Source organism: Polypterus senegalus, chromosome 1 (genome assembly GCF_016835505.1).
Source record: "Polypterus senegalus isolate Bchr_013 chromosome 1, ASM1683550v1, whole genome shotgun sequence".
Lineage (NCBI taxonomy): Eukaryota > Metazoa > Chordata > Cladistia > Polypteriformes > Polypteridae > Polypterus > Polypterus senegalus.
This window is the reverse complement of record NC_053154.1, coordinates 260,534,593-260,557,035: the sequence shown is the minus strand read 5'-3', so window position 1 is coordinate 260,557,035 and position 22,443 is coordinate 260,534,593. Positions and strand designations below refer to the sequence as shown.

At 38.4% G+C, this 22,443-nt stretch overlaps 1 protein-coding gene across 3 annotated transcripts in view; it reads right to left on the bottom strand.

Annotated features, from left to right (window-relative positions):
• Positions 1 to 15,051: 15,051 nt before the first annotated feature.
• Positions 15,052 to 22,443, bottom strand: part of rps24 (ribosomal protein S24) — a 13,460-nt gene continuing 6,068 nt past the window's right edge. For all 3 annotated transcript variants that reach the window (XM_039772896.1, XM_039772906.1, XM_039772913.1), the window contains one exon: positions 15,052 to 15,136. Coding sequence is in view for 1 of the 3 variants with exons in the window: in XM_039772913.1 (XP_039628847.1) it covers positions 15,134 to 15,136 (3 nt within the window). In the remaining 2 variants the exon portion in view is untranslated. The remainder of the gene's footprint in view (positions 15,137 to 22,443) is intronic.

Genomic DNA, 22,443 nt, shown 5'->3' with positions numbered 1-22,443 from the left:
GGACCTTCCCTTTCTTTTTCTATACTGGTTAGATCTAATGTGTCCTCTTCTGTCAACACAGTAATGGACACCTTCAGTTTCTTGGCAATTATTCTACAAAAAGCTATACACTGACATGTTTCTTGAGAAAGCTGTTCCATTTTGGCCATTTTTGAACGCAGCATTGAACTTTAGGAATGCCAGTACCTTGTGCTAGTAAGTGAATCGCATAACATATTTCAGCAGGGCTAATACAAATACAAAGGTTTCTCTAATTAAGGATAAGCCAGGAGTGTTGACCAAAAAGACAATGAAGGAATTGCTGCTGAAAATGGGATTTTGCAGTCATATGTAAAGACTAAATTAAAAATCAGTCATTTCAAGTAGAAATACTAGCGATGTCTTGGCTGTATTTATAAAATAACTTAATGGTATTTGTAAAAAAAGGTATTGATTTCTGTCTTTGAAAATTTCTAGGTGTGTCCAGACTTTTGACTGGAAGTGTGTGTGTATATTGTGGTTGTACGAGGTATGACACTGGATCCTGATACTGTAAATGATGAGGCACCAACCAGGTCACCCCATTTAATCATAAAAAAAACTTTTAACAAAAACAGTGCAAACCAAAATAAAGAGCCGCTGTCACTATTTTATAGCCTGGTTGAGAGCTCTATCTCTGTCTAATGCCACTCCAGAATGAGACGTCACCTTCTGTGACTGCCTTGAATATATAGACTTTATATATAAACAATTAAAGGAACACTTTGAAAACACATCAGATCTCAATGGGAAAAAATCATAATGTGTTACGAATGAAAGGATGCCATATCGTTTGATGGAAATGGAACTTGTCAACCTACAGAGGGCTGAATTCAAAGACACCCTGAAAATCAAAGTGAAAAAATGATGCGGCAGGCGAGTCCATTTTGTCGAAATTTCATTGCAGCAACTCAAAATCGTACTCAGTAGTTTGTATGGCCCCCACATGCTTGTATGCATGCCTGACAACGTCACTTCTAATGAGACGACAGATGGTGTCCTGGGGGATCTCCTCCCAGATTTGGACCACGGCATCACTGAGCTCCTGGACAGTCTGAGGTGCAACCTGGCGGGGTCGACTGGACCAAAAACATAATGTCCCAGTGTCAATTGGATTTAGGTCAGGCGAGCATGGGGGCCAGGTAATGGTATCAATTCCTTCATCCTCCAGGAACTGCCTGCATACTCTCGCCACATGAGGCCGGGCATTGTCATGTACCAGGAGGAACCCAGGACCCACTGCACCAGCATAGGGTCTGACAATGGGTCCCATGATTTTATTCCAATACCTAATGGCAGCCAAGGTGCCATTGTCTAGCCTGTAGAGATCTGTGTCTCCCTCCATGGATATGCCTCCCCAGACCATCACTGACCCACCACAAAACCGGTCATGCTGAACGATGTTACACGCAGTATAACATTATCCATGGCTTTTCCAGACCCATTCATGTCTGTCACATGTGCTCAGGTTGAACATGCTTTCATCTGTGAAAAACACAGGGCACCAGTGGTGGACCTGCCAATTCTGATATTCTATGGCAAATGCCAATCAAGCCCCACGGTGACATACAGTTAGCACAGGGCCCACTAGATGATGTCAGGCCTTCAGGCCACCCTCATGAAGTCTGTTTCTGAATGTTTGGTCAGAGACATTCACACCAGTGGCCTGCTGGAGGTAATTCTGTAGGGCTCTGGCAATGCTCATCTTGTTCCTCCTGATGGATTATGGACCTTCTATGGCTTTGTCCAACTCAACTAGAGTAACTTCCTGTCTCCTGGAATCTCCTCCATGCCCTTAAGATTGTACTGAGCGACACAGCAAACCTTCTGGCAATGGCACATATTGATGTGCTATCCTGAAGAAGTTGGACTACCTGTGCAACGTCTATAGGGTCCAGGTATCTCCTCATGCTACCAGTAGTGACACTGACTGTAGCCATATGCAAAACTAGTGAAAAAACAGTCAGAACAGATGAGGAGGGAAAAATGTCAGTGGCCTCCACCTGTTAAACCATTCCTGTTTTGAGGGTTGTCTCATTGTTGCCCCTCTAGTGCACCTGTTGTTAATGTCATTAACACCAAAGCAGCTGAAACTGATTAACAACCCTCTCTGCTACTTAACTGACCAGATCAATAGCCCAGAAGTTTCATTGACTTGATGCTATATTCTAATTAAAAAGTGTTCCTTTAATTTTTTTGAGCAGTATATATATATATATATATATATATACACACACACACACATGCTCATGGGAGACAGTAATGCCATGCCAGACCAGGGGATGACAATCTGCACTAACTTTATCTCTCTTTCCTCTGCAGACTATCCTCAGGAAATCCCACTAGGTACCGGTGCCATTGATGATGTCACTTCCTGTACTAATCTCATGGACGACATCACTTACGGTCCCTTAAGATGCCACTTCCGGTACTGGTGCTCCGACTGATGTCACTTCCGGTCTCAACAACATCCCTTCCGGTTCCGATCCAGATGACATCACTTCCGGCCACATCCTTTAAAGCAGGGGTGTCAAACTCCAGGCCTGAAGGGCCACAGTAGCTGCAGGTTTCATTTTCTGACGCTTTTCCTAATCATTAACCAGTTTTCGCTTTTAATTAACTCTTTTTCCCTTCATTTTAATAGCCCCGTTTTTAAGGATTCCGTCCTCTGAATTGATTCGTTTCTTCATGAAATGGCAGCCAAACAGAAATGAGACTTGAAACGAGCCAATACATGAGCAGCTAAACTGGGATTTAAAATTCCAAACGATTTCACTCCAACCAATCTATTAATGAGAAGCTGATTCTTTCTGTTAATTAATTAAGCCCGTTATTTAATTTTGTGGTCTGTTGCTGCTCTCATTCTGCCACAGCAGACATTTCAAAAACTGTTGATTTTCTATTTATCAAAATGTTTTGGTGACCTGAGAGATCAACCTTACTGAGACCTTCACTTTTCTTTATTTTCATATATTGTGTGACAGGCACAGGTGAGCTGGTCATGTAGCAGCTCATTTTGTGTCTCATTATTGTTTGGCTGCTAATTAAAAAAAGAGACAACTAAGGGGCCTGAGTCAAGTTAATTAAAAATAAAGCAAAAGAAGTTAATTAGCAGCAAAAACTGGTCACTAATGAAGAAGATAGTTAGAATGAAAACCTGAAGCCACTGTGGCCTTCCAGGTCTGGAGTTTGATACCTGTGCTTTAAAGTCACCATTTTACCAAACTCAAATTAGTTCTGTTTTGGACATTGTACCAATCAAAACTTGAGAAAAAATACCCATTTTGCAGCAAGGGATATTATATGGGTGGCTGTCCCAAACCTGTGATGTTTCCTGTGTCTTATTGCCACAATACATATACTGTATACAGTATATATATATATTTATATATATATAAAATGACACTGTTAGCGACAATGCCCACTTGCACTCCTGGGTGGAATTGCTTACCAAGGACGAGCCAGGGGGTGATCTTCAGACATGCATATATATATAAACATGCAACCCAGGAAATGTTTAAGGTTACGGTCCCTGGAATGTACTGAATTTGCTAAGTCACAAAGTACCACGGCAACAGTATTCACAGATGCAATCTCACGTAAGGATGTGAACCCTGACAAATGTGCAAATGTTGCCACCCCCTACATCACAGTTTTTTAAAATCAACAAGGAAACTAGGCATCCATGTTTAAGTGCTGTATTCTTTTATACAAAATACACAAAAGATTACAAAAACTGAAAATCAGCAAAGATAAAAAGGCAGTAATAATCCATTTTGAAAGCTGCACAAAGTTTGATTTCCACCAGTAGAGCCTGACATACCCCCAAGTGCTCCTCTCCCTGTGTAGGAGGAAACATACATTCTCATCTGCTAGTAAGTGGGGTTGACAATTTTCTTTTTGTCATAGAAGGAATGGAGCTCTTTATTATTAGAATCTATGCAATTCTCAATCATGTTTTAAATAGCTAATATTAAAAAAAGAAACTTCAGCTAAACAATGAAGTTAGCCTTCACTCTAATACAACATCAGACAATTCTCTAGGGAGTTTTTTCACTTCCATTACAGGAGCTTGTCTGTCTGATATCTCATGTTTTACATACCATGACAGTCAGTCAGTCATTTTCCAACCCGCTATACCATGACAGAATGGAAAAAAAGAAAGAAAAAGGCTGAGATTGCAGCAGCGCTCACAGTACCTCTTTACTCTTTGTACAGCGCCATCTCCACCTGGCAATGTTATTGGCTGTCACAAAAAGAGGCAAGCAAAACTGTGCTGGAATGTTAGCACGAAGTCGGTAAATGCAACATCCCCAGTGCTTTTCAGTTATGTAAATGTACGTGTTCTGGTGGTTAGATCAGCAGTTGCGTAATGTGACATCGACTTTACTGATTCTATATGTCACCATGAGTAGGCCTGGATAAAAATATTGATTTTCTGTTTAATCAATATTTTTCATTTAAACAATTCAATATTGTTTCTTAAAGTCTCAAGATCAATCTTGTGAATCTCTATCCTGCTTAATTTATTATATGTAGAATTTTCAACAGACTGTAATTGCAGGACACAGTACCTATGAGGTCAGTCACGTAATGCCTCAGCATCACAAAAACGCCCTCATTGCCAGTCATGAAACGTCCACCGCATTACACTATGGTTAAGATTAGGGTCCCGTTACACTATGGTTAAGATTTGGGTCCTGTTACACTATAATTAAGATTAGGTTTGTGGGAAGGTTATCTGATTCAATGGGCATTTGGTGACTGACATAGTGGGCATTATCTGACCTACGTCATAGGTATTAGTGGCTACAGTTAGACCCATCTCAGATTTTTGCTTATCTTCGTTTTGACGCCTGATCCAGTATAGATAGTGCTAATGCGCCTGTTAAGGCTTTCTGCCGAAAAAACACTTTACTTCCTCACATAAAATGGTGTGTCTTCTTTAACTGAAATCAGTGTCTTAGACACTTAAATCAGATGTGCAGACTTACTACAGATTAAAATGGTGCGTTTAATATTGAACAACTGATCAAAAGCAAAGCCATTTGTAAGCTGAGCAACTCAGAAGTTAATTATTGTTGTAGCACAACAAATTTGAGAAACACTTTTCCTGACATCACCCAAAAACGTTGTCTCAGTCAACATCCAAATGAGCTGAGCCTAAATCTACACAGGAGACACCATATAGCTCCAAGCTTCCGTTTAATTTGCCTGGTGCCCAAAAAACAACAGAATCTATGGTAGTTTTTATCTGTAAAGATAAGAGAGCCTAAAGATAAGAGACCCTACAATACACCTCACCTGGCAAAGCAAGTAGGCAGTTGTTGGTATTTTCAGAGCAGCCTGCCTGAGTGTGTGTGCAAAGCAGTCGACTTGAAGTAGCTCCACTAATAGCAGCGTTATCATTCACAATGGCCGGTTCTAGTGCTACTGTCAATGAGCATCAGTTCTAGATCCTTTTTGTTTGAGGACTATGAGGACACATTTTCATGACTGATTAACGTGACTGCTACAAGTGAGTAACTCAAGATATGTGTAAGTTGTAGAATTATAGAAAGATACAAGTTTTCTTGCTTTATCTGTAGTACTAGGGTGTTGTACCGTGTTAGCCATTATGAATGTAGAGAAAAGCCAAGCAAAATGACACCTTTTATTGGCTAACTAAAAGATTAGAAAGCTTGCATATTGTAATCGTTTTAGTTAGCTAATAAAAGGTGTCATTTTGCTTGGCTTTTCCCTGCTTTATCTTTAAATGTAGACTAATTCAAGATTAAATATCCAATAGTGAAATAAAAAATTTGTCTAACAGTTTAGTTGAAGGGTGTCTGCATGGAGATTCATGACACATGAATAGGTTATGGAATAATATTTATTATTTAAGAAGCAATATTTCATTGTTTTATAAAAAATATTATTCGCAAGATAATATAGATGCTTTATAAAATAGATGCCATTGTATTGTATTAAAACAAGGTGGTCCCCCATAATATATGTGGTCTCTAATGTGGCGATACATATGTTTGTTAAATGCATTGCTGTGAAATGTTTGTTTTTTTTTAAAGAGCAGTGATATTTTGTTCCACATCTTCCCAATACTGATGTTAACTGTTCGTTACTAATCAAGTATTTCTTCTTAAACTTGGGGGCTTCGCCTCCTGCTCACTTCGCTTGCCCACCTCCTCCCCCTAACTGGGGCACGCTATGCGCCAGCCACTTTGTGTCTCTACCACTTGCGTAGTGAAGGGGGGGTGGGCTGAATGCACGCTAAGGAGATGCGGTCATATCAGCTGTTGGCTTGCTTGTCGCACTGCGTGTAGATCATTTAAAAGCCTTTACAGCAGCTGTCCTTTTGTCTCATTGCCTTGTCTCACGGGACGTTAAAGTGTCTCCGAGAAAATCATGTATTGTCTCCTTCCAAGCCTTCCAAGATTTGTTTTTATAATAGAGAGATGTCATTCCATCCTGATGCATATGTTACAGAGTCACTATGTAGGAACCCTTCAACTAAAGTGTTACTGAAGTTTGTCACATTATATTAATGTTCTCTGTTCATGGTTAATCTCTAAAAAAAGCCACCACTTCAAATATATCAGTTCACGCTAACTCTGTCAAGATATAATCGATATCAAATCAAATCAGGGCATTGTAAATCAAAATTGAGTCGGATCAGGACATCAGTGCTGACACCCAGCCCTAATCTTGAGGACTGCAGTAGTTATAACATTGCTTGGTGAATAATTTTGTCCTTATTTGTAGCTAATTACTGCTGTTACCACAATATGCTTTATGTTGGCATTAAGTTATACTACAGTGTTGGCAACCATTTTTAAGCCATATAAATTTTGCAGTGGGGAAGCACAATTGTACAATGATTAGCACTGCTACTCTGATTAAGACCTGTGCTGACCAACTTTGTGGTGTCCTCTGTCACCTGTTCAATCTTTCCCTAAGGTTTGAGAAAGAGTCGCTGCTGAAAAACATCCTGCATTGTTCCTGTACCAAAGATGCCAGGTACTTCTTCACCTAATAACTACAGACCAATGCCATTAAACATTTCACCTCATGAAGACCTGAGAGAGACTGGTCCTGAACTATGTGAGCTCCCTAGTGCTAGACCACATGAACCCACTAAAGTTTTCCTATTGGACAAAAATGGGAGTGGAGGATGCAATTATCTATCTGCTCTACAACGCTTATTCTCACCTGGACAAAGCTAGATTATGTCCTTTGATTTCTTCAGCATCTTCCCCATCCAGCCATCCCTGTTAAGGGGTAAACTCAGAAATGTGCTGGTGGATGAGACTATGTTGTCCTGAATAATAGATCAAAGAGCCTCTATGTGCAATCACTTTTTAGAAAGTGAATGTAGAGGTTGTGCACTCCTACATGTTCATTTTAAAAGTTTTTTTCCTTTTTACTCATTCTGGTGTTTGTTCAGACCATAGTGTATATATATATTATATTATTTAAAGAGCTTCTGCTTCCCCCTGAGTTCATATAAACAACCAAACCGAAAGCAACCATATTACAAGCCTCTGCAGCAAGCCACGTGCTGGCTAACGACCGTCAATTTCGGCTAATAAAAAAAACGAAACAACGAAGGCACACAAGGCTCAATGAGCGGATACATGAATTAGCGAATACTATTGCCATCTAGTGGTCAGAAGACTAAACGGTCTTTTATAGTTGATATAAAGGAACTGAATCTATCTATCCGTCCATTATATGTTACACAAAACTTAGGCCTATCCAAATTACATGTGCAACACAGGAACCAAACCAAGACTGAATGCCAGTTTAGCATGGGGGGGGTCACTTATGCGAATGCCCACACTATAACATACTGAACTGAGACAATATAACAGGGACATATTTGGAATGTGAAGAGAATTTAAAAAAAAAAACCCAGAGTAGACCTTGAAGATATGGGAGCAAATAGGTCAGAAATTAAAAAAACAAGTCTCTGGAATTGCTTTGCTGCAGCAGAAACTGCACTGCAGTGCCACACAATGACAACAGTGGAGCAAAGAAAAAAATATCAACATTTTTAAAGCAGAGAGATATGTGGATCACCAGCACTTTAGGAGTCCTAGTGTCCAGATTAGTTACTTCGTACTGAAGATTATAACATCATACTAAAGGTACAACATATGCGAAGTGCTCAGTTGGCAAACAGTTGCTACAGTAAGGGCACCACAATGTTTAGAGAATGTATACTAAAGTCCTAACTAAAGCATTTACAGGCATAGTGAGACATAGTAAAGGCAGGCAGCCTAGTAAGATTAAGTGGTTAAGCCTTTGGACTTCAAACTCTGACACTGTTGGTTTAAATCCTGCTACTAACACTGCGTGCCCATGAGTAAGTCACTTCACCTGCCTGTGTTCCAACTGAAAAAAAACAAAAAAGAAACATAACTATTTAATCTTAAACATTGTAAGCCACTTTAAAAAAAGGCATAAGCCAAATAATGTATATAATAAAGCTTCAATGGCTGAGAGAAGTATAGAAAGAAAAAGACACACACTGGCAACAAAAACAGCTCCTGAATGCACCAGACGCCACTGTGGGCAGCATGCCCTTTGTGTGCTGAGTGCCCCAGGCTGGCAATAAACAGAAAAGCCAGCACAAGTAATCGATGGAATCATTTAGTAAAAGAGAAAAGTCCAGAAGATGTAAGAATGGATCTATGGAAAACACTACATATCACTATTAACCTAAAAAACAGATCTGAAGTATATAACATTCAGAATTTTTTTAAGCATACAATTAAACTTTTATCTATAAACCCTATAGACTGCAAAGAGACTGTGAGATAAATGATCTGATCTTAATGAACCACAAAAATAACATGTCAGCTAGCATAAGCATCACCTACCTGTTCAATGTGAAGAAATCAAAAAAGGCAGAGTGGTTGCCTGTGTTAGTCTGCCACCTGTCTGCAGCACTGTGTTATTTCAGTAGCATTATGTTTTTTTTCTGTAGTGTTCTGCAGCCATTAACTAAATTGTTGAAATTAGTGATGCCCTTGTAATCAATGCTTTGATGAAAAAATAAGTTAAATACAAGTAGGATTAACTATGGATCCTGGGAATTAATAGTACATACACAAAATAATAAGGTCAAGTTGATGATCGGGTTGTTTAGGTGAGAACTTAAATTCAAACAATTGCAATGCAGGCCATTTTTGTCCATACCCTTATACCCAATGGGATTAATTACAGAGTTCTTACTCTGAAACAAGCAAGAAAAAGTATTCCCTATCTTTGGACAACAAAGCGCAGAACAGGATAGCTTAGCAAGAGAGCAATTCTCCAGTGTGAAGTATTAAAACATCACTTGCATGCATGGAAGCTTTTAAATAGGTAGGCTGTCATAAACGCCTACAACAATTCAAATTATGGATCTCTCGGTTCTCAGCTGCATTAGCCAATGTTGCTGTATAAGACAGGAATTTACCTTCATTTTATTTTTCTCCCCCATTTGCTCTCTGCAAATGAAAGCCCATTTACCCAACACTTGACGCGTGAGAAGTCTAGGTGGCAATCTTTCTAGCAGACAGAAATTGTACATCATTACAGAAGGCTAAATAAAACAAGAAAGACATTTCATGACAAAAGTTTTCCCCTGTGACTGGTACTCATCCCCTTCTAAAGCTAACATAATTAAGGAGCCTCAGAAGGGACCACTCTGAAAAAAAATCCCTGGGAACACTGCGGCTTTCAGTCTGAGAGCATTACTGAGCCATGCTGAGCACACAACGTATACACCATATGTCCCGCAAAAGTATTCAGTCACCTGAGCAATTCTTAGCTTTTACTGAATTGCAAAATCCTAAACTGAATTTTATTGTGTGATATTTGTACTGTATTTCAAAGCTCTGAATCTGAAAAATATTTTTAAATATAATAATTTGTTTGAAAAAAAAATCACATGGAGACAAAAAAATGCACTGTTTTTGCAAGTATTCAATCATTACCCGTTACTAGTTTGTACAGATAGATAGATAGATAGATAGATAGATAGATAGATAGATAGATAGATAGATAGACAGACAGACACACACTATATGACAGATAGATAGATATTTGTCCCACGGAAGATCTAAGCATGAGGGAAGAAAATCCATTTAGATTTGGGGAGAACATGCGAACTCCACACAGACAATGACCAGGGATATCATTTAAGCACAATACACAAGATTTATGAAGCAGCAGCTCTTGCCACTACTCCACTATGCTGCTGAAAAAATACCAATGGCAGGCAGGCAGATAGATAGATAGATAGATAGATAGATAGATAGATAGATAGATAGATAGATAGATAGATAGATAGATAGATAGATAGATAGATAGATAGATAGAAGGAAATGTATTGGTCCCCATAGGGGGAATTTGGCTTTTTTACTGAAGTTTTTTAAATAAATAAATACTTAAACTGATACATAAATAAATATATATATATACAATATGATCTGAAAATACACCAGAATAACTAAAAAGAAAACAACTTTGACTGTCACTGTTCCAGTGAGGCATTATTTAAACATACTGTATTGTTGTTGGTATGAAGGAGCCCCAGAACCATTTTGTGATACATTTCTGCTACATGATTTGTTGGCTGAAAGTCCTCAGTATTTGTGTGTCAGAGGGAGGATGTGCAGTATTATTCATAATGGTGCACAGTTTTATATTAATTCTTTCCTTACCTCCAGGGGGGGCAGAGTGTGAGCTTGCCCTTTTAATCACCTTGTAGATTCAGTAGGCCTCTATTGAAGTGATGTTACCAGTTCAGCGCACCATGGCCATCACAGAGTTGTAGAAGATGTGAAAGATGTCATTTCCCACATTAAAGGAACACAGTCTCATAATAAAAAATCAGGAGTGGTCACCACTAGAGTTTCTCGTATACTCAGATATGGGGATGGATATTTAAGGAGTAAGACAATGATTATATTTTTGTATTATGTACATTAAAGAACCATCAACAACAAATCAAATCAAGTTAATAATATATCGAACTATTATAAAAGTAAAGTTGAATAAATCGGACTCTGCAGCCTCATGAATAAAAGATAAAGTACCACTACTGGTTAACGCAAATGGCTCAAAAGTTGATAGAAATCTATGTTTTGTAACTAATACTTTTATGCACAAGTTTGACCTAAGTGAAAGCTTACTCAAGTTATCGTGTTTATTTACACACACACACAGACATACAGGCATAATTTTATTTTCTGATTTAGGGAGGTCTAAAACATCGAGATTCATCAAAATCTCGAAATGGAATTTTTGGAGGATTCTAATACATTTCCCTATTCTTCATATACAAGAAAGTCAGGGAAGTCTAAAATGTCGAGAGTCTCGACAACGAATCTTTGTAGGATTACAATACTTTCTCTATACTTCTTATAAAAGAAAGTAAAAAGAGTCTGCTCTGCCCTTTCTTATATAGTTCCTCTGTGTTACAAGACCATTCCAACCTGTCCTTGATGAGGGCCCACAAGTACTTACAGAAGTGCACATAACGGCTGTTTGGTGTGACGACAGTCAATAACAAATTCTATGGTTTTATAGACAATTCTATTTGCACCAAGAAATAAACTTCTTCACCTGACTCCACTACTCTGTCTCATCCTCTTTATCACTACACTTCATAAGCACAGATTCATCTGAGAATTTTGTACAAGTAACATGACCTGGTATTATATTTATAGTCCGAGGTGTACAAAGTGAAGAGAAAAGGAGACAGGACTGTTCCTTGTGGTGCTCCGGTGTTGCTCATATCCATATCAGAAACACAGTCCTTGATTCTCATAAACTGCAGATTATCTAGGACACCATTAACTCCTCAACCTGCATATCTCCAAGTTTACCCCTTAAATGGGATGGCTAGATGGTATTGAAGGCACTGGAGAAATCAAGAAACATAATTCTCACAGCGCTGCCAGCTTTGTCCAGGTAAGACTAAACCTTGGGGAGCATACCGATAACTGCATCCTCCACTCCCGTCTTTGTCCGATAGTTCAAGTGCAATGTTTAGACACCTTGTGCAGCACTTGGCCTAAGCATTTATCAGCTGTACACTGCTCAGGAGTGACTTTAGCCCATTGTTCAGATGGCACTTGTGCATCACAATTTTTTAACAGTGTCATCGATTCTCACTAGGACTGAGATCAAATTTGTCCTACAACAGAGTAGGAAAAGAGAAGTTGTGTAGAGTTCTACACCCACGCCCAGTGAGGAGTAGAAGTTCACTTTTGAGGATGAATGATGTACTGTAAGGATTTTATGGCACCATAAGCCACAAAATGAGACTTTGTAGCTTTCTGAACTAATTCTGAGGCTTCACCACAAAGATGATGATAATAATAATAATATTCAAAGTAAAAGAAGATGAGGGAAAAAATAATAAGGCAGGCATTTGCTAAGATGCACATTATTGTTGCCACTTTGCAACAACATCTAGAATAACACTATCAAACTCCGAGATGGTAAGGCAGAGACAATCACTGAGGAAGAGTAAAGCCCAATAACGGGCATATTTATGAGACAATCACTGAGGAAGAGTAAAGCCCAATAATGGGCATATTTATTTAACAATCTATAATCCACAGCCATACTTTAGAATGACCTTCCTGCTGCTGTTGACAAAGGGAGGGCCTTGTAAAATAACATAACAGTTACTGAAACTAACCACAGCTTATGTTGTTTCTGAAGTTGTATTTCACTTTTCCAGTGTTCTCAGTTGTCTTCCAGAGTCATGTGCAATGCTTCTTTGGGTGATCCCTCATCTTCTATGACATTCTATTTATCCAGTGCCCTGGGAGTCTCTGCCTGCCATCATGAACCTCCCCAGGATTGTAAAATGTAATGTGAATGTTCTGGGGGTTTGTGGAATGCAGAGTACCTGTCAGATGTTTCTCTGTCAATCAACCATCTAGCCCCACCTATCTTTAGGGTAATATGCCTGCTATTACATTATAGTTGGTATCCATGACACCTGTGTGTTGATCCTGTGATACTGCTTGTGATTCAAACGGGGACATTGTATGGGCATTGAAAGTTTGGGTTAAATTTCAAGAAAACGTTGTTTGTGACATACCCAAATCATTATTACAAAGCTGCATTTTTCCCTGTGCCTAAAAAACAATGTTACCAACATTTTTATTTTGGCTGACAATGCATGGATTCTCCACATAGATGAAGTGATCACGTGATGTACAAGATTTGTTTAGATTATATTTCTGTCAAAGAAATATCTTTTTACCAATTCATTGCTGCCTAATGTTTCAAAAACATCCTGCCTTTCCCAGAATGTGTGAATCAAGATGAAGAATGACCCCTAAACCTTACTTTGACCACCTCCCCTACTACTGCTACACCTGCCTGTCCGACCTGATGAAGGCACTTCTGCCTTGTTCCCATTTGGCTGGATGGCAGCATAATCCTGTGCTTCTTAATGCAAGTGCATTGGTCACCATTGGTGACCTCAGAGTTTCGTCAAGTTTCAACAACCTCCACATTAAACAGGGATAATCCCATCTGGGACCCCCAAGCTTTTCAACCTCACTATAAATTTTCCCTTTAAACCATTCTTTTACTGAACTTCCTTAGTTTGTTTTTTTCCCCCAATCACACAGGGATGGAGGCTAAACTGACTTCAACAAGTCAGGAATCAATCTTTGATACTGTACCATTTCATCACAGGACCCATTCTCATGTACATCACATCAATTTAGGATTGATAATTAACCTAACCTGCACACCTTTGGGGGAAAAAATACCAAAGAACCTGGAGAAAACACATATGGGCAAAGGAAGAACACGAAAACTCCACACAGGCAACAGCCAAGCTAGCATTTGCACTCAGTTTTCTGGAGCTGCAAGAATACTTGCATATAGTGTTTTATATTAAGTATAAATTTCAAAGCCAGATTAGATGGAAAACATGGCAAAAACAACAGAAAAACACTGTAAGAGCCACTTCCTAGTTACATAAGACTCACAAATATTTTACTAAATGACAATGTATAAACCATGGGAGGTTCCTATAACCCCCATAAGTAGAATTGAAGTGGTATATTCTAGCTATTTCTAACAGCTCTGACTAAACATTATTCTCTGTTACTGATCAGCCTTGCCATGTGTAAGGTGTAGAGGGCACATGGTTTTAAAATGTGCCTTTTGTGTGTGTTAACATGTAAGACAAACACACTTAATTTAAGTGCTGCGCCGTATGCTTAAAGCGTACAGAAGTAGTTAAGAATCTTCAAGTATAAAAGAAGTGAAGAATCTTTAAGTATAGACGAGGTAAAGAACTTTTACGTACAGAAATAACTAAAGTATCTCAAGAAAGGCTAAGTTTAGAGAAGATACATTTTTTCCTTTTTTTGGAAAAATGTAACAACCTTCTTTATTCTTGTGTGGATTATTTGCTTTTAATTTTCACTAAATATTTTGAAAACAAACTTTTGGACTGAGAGATTTCTTTCGGCACACGTTTCACCCGTGCTTGAACTCACCTTATACTTCGGCAGCTACAAACACATTGCACGTATTTCAGAAGTAGTTATTTTAACAATGCCATTATGTAAAGGGAAAGAATTCACCTTCACGTTAGTTATATATTTATTACTAGCAGCAGCACCTGATATTACCCAGGTAAGTCATTTTAGGCAGAAATATTTAACTTCTATAAAATTGGTTAGCTTAAAATGTACCCTTTTCCCTGAGAATTTTTTTCAGGGCTCAAAATCCAAAAAAAGGCACAGTTCTTCAAACTCAATGCAGTAAAAATGAAAACTCCTAGGAATCCTAAGAGTCACAATTTTTGGTTTCAAAGTAGTCTAGTGTCCTTTCCTGACAAAGTGGATTGTGTGTGCAAAATTTTGTTGATCTTAAACAAAGGCATGGAACTGTATAAAGAACACACACAATGAGCTTAGATTAGATATTATGCAAAGGGGAAAAAAAAAGAATACTTCCAAGTGTAATGATTTTGTGGATCATAAAAATTGACCAAGACTGAAATCAAAGCATTTTTAAGTAATTTTAATTGTAGACAAAAATGAACATTATCTTCAAAGATAAGGAATTCCCAGAACGTCTTGTCTCACTGTAAAAAGAAAAAGAGAAAATTAGTATTCTGTGAGTGTGCATACATATTCATTATTATTTAAAACTGCTAAAATAACATATTTCGGAACTGAAATTTGGTCAAGCCACATGATACAGATAACGGAATAATTATCTACAGGTAATTTTTACAAATTTACAACTGAACAATTTGATTCAATTCACAGGAACACTTGGGAGTACGATGGGGACCAAAAACCTATGCAATTAACTTCTTACTAAATGTATGCAAGTGGCATTCTACAGTATATAAAGTACTTAAAAAATATTAAATTTTACAGAGTGCAAGACTGAGACTACATAAAGTAAAAAAGTATTTGTAAATATATCAAACTGCAGTAAATTTTTATATTAATATATAGTATAGAAATTAAAGTTCCAAAGATAATTTAACTGTATTAATGTCAATTGACAAACTGGGCATTTGTAAGTCTTAACAGTATGTCATCTTGATCTGTAGTGCTTCTTTTGAATATAAAAATTTACAGTACTGTTACCTAAAGAGCAACACATATTTGAGACAAATATATAACATGACACTAATATCTAATCCTTAGATGCTTTCTCTGATGCCACCTAGAATCTGCAAGGTGATAAATGCACACCCTGCCCAATGCAAAAAGTCTATTGTATATTTTAACAACTACACTTCTTTCTGTCCACAATACAAAAAATAAAACTGCCTTAGATGATGGTAGCTTTCTTAATGCACTGAAATCTTAAATCATTAAAGCTACTGTACCACATATTGTTTAAAAGTAGTGAAGAAAAAAGGCTTCGCACATTCTGCTTTATTCTTACTGTATGCATTTCAAGTAGTACTTAAAAGCTCAAGAGGAAAGTTGAGAAAATAAAAAAAAACTTTCTAAATCTTGTCAGAGCCTTCAAATCTAGCCCACTGCAGCATGAATGAAAAATAAAGTACCAATTAGGCTAATTAGACGAGTTCACAAGCAAGTTATTGTACGTTTATACTAAATTTAGAGTTTACTATGGTATTACAACTAGCAAATCCCTTTGTTTCAGAAGCTAAGTGAAGATTAGCAGTCATGATTATTACATATTCTGGTCATTACTTTTCCATAACCCTCCGAGCTCTGCAACCAAGGAACCCTAAACACAACACTTAAATATAATTTAACTGCAAACCTGCAGTCATGGAGTAAAGCAGACAAAGAAAACTGAGAATTGAAAGCTTCACACGTGAATGATATAAAATGACGTTTTGGCTCCAATATAATCAGAATCAATGTTAATGATCTTTTTACACCCTACAAAATTATTTTTTAATAAGCAAATATATATCTCAGTTCTGAACATTAAACACAAACGTATTGATATTACATTGTATCTCAAATATGTAGTAAGCTTGTAAGCTTTAAATTTTGCATGCAACCTCCTCATGCATTATCATTTTTAAAAGCTTCTTTCACAATTACATTACTCCAAAATAAAAAACTAAACTTACAGAGTTTATTAAACATACCATGCACATGCATCAAACTGCAAATGTTTCTATTACATTTTATTACTCCAAAATACAGTGTTTATCTGTGTACATGTAAACTACATTTCTGAGACTTTCACATGCATCAAATCTTTCCACTCTAAAACTACAGGGTGGTCCAGATCTAATAATGCAGATCTAGATCGTCTGGATGACTTTAATGCGGGGACGATTCCAGCTCGGCACAAAGACGATTCTTCATGTCGTCAGTTCGCACACTTCTCGATGGTCTGGAATTTTTCGGGTGATTTTCTATGTAATAAACTTAAGTTATAGCGTAATGAAAACTGCATAATTAGATCTGTACCACCCTATAGTAAAGTGCACTAAGACAAACACCTAAGATGGAACAGTAAGGCCAGCATCACATTACACAACTGAGTTAGAGAATATGTCACGATTACACATGACATTATTAGACATTACCCACAAGCTTGACATATTTTGATAGGTGCCTGATAATGCCAGTGTTTGAACAAATCTTTTCTGGGTATGGTCAGTTCAACACCAAACATTCCTTTCCATTCATGCAAACATGAGAAAGCTTACAGGCAAGCCTCTCTTCCGTTTGTGTCTATAACACAACTGTTTTTTCTCTTCTAGCAACTGCATATACACCTTTTGTTTAGCACTCAATGGTGGGCCACTCTTGCACACACAGGAGCCCACCACTGAGAGAGAAAGAAGTTAGGAACACACACTGATATAGCGCATTGCCGCACCCACCACATGACAAATCAACTCAGAATCCCCAGTTTAGGACCCAAGTGCAGCCATGCAATGGGTGACACCTCAGCACCACAACACTGAGATTTACAAAAAAAAAAATTATGTTGTTGCTGGTCATACGATGGCATGACTGAGTTACTAGTGGTATCAACTACACAATTGGTCATCATGGGCATGTACAACAACTGTACATGACTTTCTAAATTATGTATAAAGGCTACAATTGAAAAATCAGTGGAAAAAGTGTGTGGTGAGACACTGGCCCAACAGCTTAAAAAGAAAAAAAAAAAAAAAACCCATTTGCACAGGCACAAGGTAAAAAAATTGTTCTGCTGTAGAATTTAAAATTTAATTCTGTGTCAACAGGTTTAATAAAGATTTATGCATTGTAAATATACAGGAAAATGCTACATGCTAGTTTTTGTTTTCAAAGGAGTTACACATTTAAGGCACCCCAGAATATGATATGACCGCATTAAGTATGACGACTGTGTTTTAGGAGAACAGTGTGTTAGAATGAAACTAATTTATTAGCACTGTACACTTCTAGACACCTAATGATTTTAAACAAAATAATTTCAGGAGTCTGCTCAACAGATAGAATGTTGCATCCCTACACATATTAGTACACCATTTCCACCACAAATGGACAAAGTGAATATTAGGGCTGCAACGATTAGTCGACGTAATCAACAACGTGGACTACAAAAAATCATCAACGTGGATTTTTTTATTGTCGACGCATCATAAACATAACCTTTAAAAGAGGCTCCAGTCACAATAAACCACATTGGTTTTTGTAACAGCAATGCACTACATGAACGTCTGGGGGTAGTATTGTTTGTTATTGTTTGTCAAGACTGCCCACAGTCCTACCAACGAAGAACAACGTTTGAGGAGAAGAACATCATACAGGAAAATAAACGTGGTTGCAATGGCGAGTCGGATAGAGAAGGGGGAAGGAGATGGAAAAAAATAGAGACAGAAACTTTCTAAAGTGTGGGAGCACTTCACCAAAAAAGAGAAAAAAACTGAATGCAGATTATGCAAACCGGAGGTTTCTTTTTATGGCAGCATGAGCATCTGAAATGCAAACATCCTGGAGCTGTGATGCCGCCTTCTCTTGAGAGGAAGGTTTTAGCGAGTAAAGTCAGTGTCCCGTCTCAACGTTGATGTTTGTACTATAATGTGTACATCAAGTTTTCAACAATGATAGTTAACCCTTAAACCACCATATACTTGGGGGTTAATGCATCCCTGGACGCCAAATACTTAGCTGCATTTTTTAAGTAAACGTCACAATTCACAACGAAAATGTGAAATTTTAATGGAACGCATATTTTTTTCGTGCGAAGAGCATCACAATTACTGCAACACTGATCATTTTACACACTACAAATGAACTGTACAAACTATAAAAAAAAATTCGGTTTATCACCAAGCCAATTGCGCTTGAACTTGCTGCACGCAAACACACAGAGATAAATTCTGATGATTGCAGGCTTGTCTAGTGCAGCGGCTGAATCCCAGAGACAGTGCTGCTGCAGTTTTGCCTGGGCCGGCAGTGGTCATGTGCTGGCTGCTCAACGAATATATGGCACTGACTAACCAGCTCCGGTGTGCTGGAAAATTACTTTGTGAAGCAAATATAGCTGGTTGCGGAGTTCAATGAATGTACATTGCCGCATATACTTGGCTTTGGCATGCTTCCAAATTGCATTGAGACACGACTACAGCCGGTTCCGGCAGTTTAAAGGTTTAGTGAATATAATTTCAGTTATGTTTGCTAACGTGTTTGGAGCTATGGTAAACGAGTGAATAGGAGTTGCTGAGCCGTCCTAGTTTTTTTCCCTTCTTTTTTCGTATAATATTTGAGTTCATTTGAATAGTAAACCATCTCTAACTAACGTTAAGTAACTTAGCTTGTTACACATTTTAGTCCGCTATTTTTTTTTTATTTTGGGATAATATAGTACATGATGTGATAAACTACAACACTTTTCCTTCAGAGTGTGATGATTAAAATATCTTTCTCTGTTGCTCTTTATGTTTCAGTGGTACTAAGCAGAGGCGTTTAGATGATGTTTATCCTGAAGAGAACCTCTTGCACTGCTCAAATGGCTGAAGTGTTTACAGAAAGCACCCTGAACCATGATTGTCAATGTCATGCGATCTATATCTATGGTTGAAGATCAGGGCATCAAGCAGATGATCAACACATTTCATGCAGGCTACACCTTACCCTCCAGAACTCATTTTAGAAAGCTCATTGAGGGAAAGTATGCATCTACTATTACTCAGATGAAAACTGTTCTTAAATCAGCCAAGAACAAGATTGCCCTAACAGCTGATGCCTGGACCAGTGTTGCTACAGAGGCTTATCTTGGCATCACTTGCCACTTTATAAGTGATGACTGGAAGCTCATTAGCCTCAGCCTCACAACCATGCCATTAGAAGAACAACACACTGGGACAAACATCGCCGCGTGGATTGAGCAGGTTGTGGAAAAGTTTGAGATGCCTCCAAGCAAAATTGTGGCAGTTGTTCATGACAATGGCTCCAACATCATCCTGGCTGCTAACATGTTACAGGAAAAACATGGTGGATGTCCATCCACTGAGCAGGCCAAACTTTGCAGTTGGTGATCAATAATGCACTGAAACACCCTCAGATTAGTAAAGCACTTGGAGCAGCAAAGTGTCTTGTAGAGCACTTTAAACAAAGAGAACTGGCTTCAAGCAAGCTAAAGACCAAGCAGAAACAGATGGGGACCCAGGAGCACAAACTTGTCCAAGATGTCCCTACCAGGTGGAACAGCACTTATTATATGATAACTCACCTCCTGAAACAAAGATGGTCACTGACTGCAACTCTGTCTGACCAAACAGTAACACAAAGAGGGAAACAACACCTAAACCTCCAAGCTGATCAGTGGATCATTTTAGAGGAGCTGGCTGAAGCTCTCCAGGACTTCGAATGTGCTACAGTCTACTTGAGCGGGAAAAGCTATGTGACGGTCTCTGGTTTGCCTCCACTGGTCAAATGGTTTCTGAAATCCACCCACACTGCTTATGATACAGCTGCTGTGCAGGCCTTCCAGGCAGCTGCTTCAGAGGAGATCACTGCATGTTGGTCAAGAGAAGTTACCTTAAAAGACGATGCTCCAAACAAACTGATCATTACAACTGCACTAGACACAGGTTTTTGAAAGTTGAAATTCCTGAAATCAGAAGAGCGGTTCAGTGTTCAGAACAAAATACAGGCTCTGGCCCTCCAGTCCATGGATGGGAGTATTACTCAAAACACCCAGCTTGCCACAGGGCAAGAAGAAGCAACAAGACCGGGTGATGAGGGTGCTTCAACTTCAGCAGTGAGAACTTCAAATAGATCTCTACTAGCTCTTGATTCACTGCTTGGATGTGACTCAACAGGCAGCGACAATGAGAACACTGAAGAAGATGCTCACGAACAACTTATGACAAATGAAGTAAGATTTATTTATTGAAATAAGAATAGTGTATATTAAACATTTCAGATGTAGCCAACTGGCTAAATTTTATCTGTTATCCCATGCCAGGTGTTGATGTTCTTTTGTGAGCAGCCCATCTCAAAGACAGGAAATCCTGTCTTGGTGGAAGGCAAATGAGGCAAAGTATCCCACTTTTGCCTTATTGGCAAAATCATTCTTGTGTATTCCTGCTATCTCTACTCCCTGTGAGTGTCTCTTCTCAGCAGCTGGGAATATTGTCTCAAAGAAGAGAGCCAGCCTCACACCAGAGCATTTTGAAATGCTCACGTTCCTGTACTGCAATCAGGAATATATGAACTGAATCTTTTATAAACTGTACATTGTGGTTTAATTTTATTTGAATTGAAGCTTTATTTAAACCTTTTGACTTTAAGACACACCAGTGGCCATTTCTGGTCAAGTTGAATGCATTTTTTTGTTTAAAGACTATGTGCACTTTAGTTTGTATTGTTTAATGTATTTCTTGTTTATTGTGATGGTCACATTAATATAAAAACTTCTGATTATTTTCAAATTCATATGTTTCACTGGTTATTTTAATTTGATTATTATTAATTTTAAGTGTGTTATCATCAGGGTGACATTCACAGGCGGACAGACACGAGCAGATGAGGTAAGACATGCACTGGCGGCCAGAACAGGATGTGCAACCACAGGTCGCAGGCATCAGAATAGTCAGGCATGAAATAATCGGGGAAAAAAAAACTGAATGATTAGTCGACTACCAAAATAATCATTGGTTGCAGCCCTAGTGAATATACATTCTTCTTTAATGTATGATTCTTCCATTTCATCCCATGTAATGAGTAATTGCCAGGATGTCTTCTGTTAAAATTAGAGCTTTATGTTGAAAACCCAAGTCTGCAAACATCAGTGTTTTTTAAAAACCAGACCTAGACTACTATAAATACTGCAACTATATTTGCACATTAATACTAAAAATGAAGTTTGCACTGGATGCATGATAAGATTGGCAGCACGTTGGCGCAGTGGTAGCGCTGCTGCCTCGCAGTTAGGAGACCTGGGTATGCTTCCCAGGTCCTAGCTATGTGGAGTTTGCATGTTCTCCCCGTGTCCGCATGGGTTTCATTCGGGTGCTCCAGTTTCCTCCCACAGTCCAAAGACATGCAGGTTAGGTGCATTGGCGATACTAAATTGTCCCTAGTGTGTGCTTGGTGTGTGCCCTGTGGTGGGCCGGCACCCTGCCTGGGGTTCATTTCCTGCCTTGTGCCCTGTGTTGACTGGGATTGGCTCCAGCAGACCCCCCGTGACCCTGTAGTTAGGATACAGCAGGTTGGATAATGGATGGATGACACTGTAGGATTAAAACCAACTTTTTCATTATTTTGTGCCACATTTAGCTGTACTTTATAAACCTAAAAATAAACAAAATATGTTTATGGGTGAAACACTTAATATTCCAGAGCAATTCCTTTCAGGATCAGACATTTTACCACCCTAACTGCTGTTGAGAATTGCACCCAAGATCAGACAAATGTAAACCCAATCAAAATCTTTTAG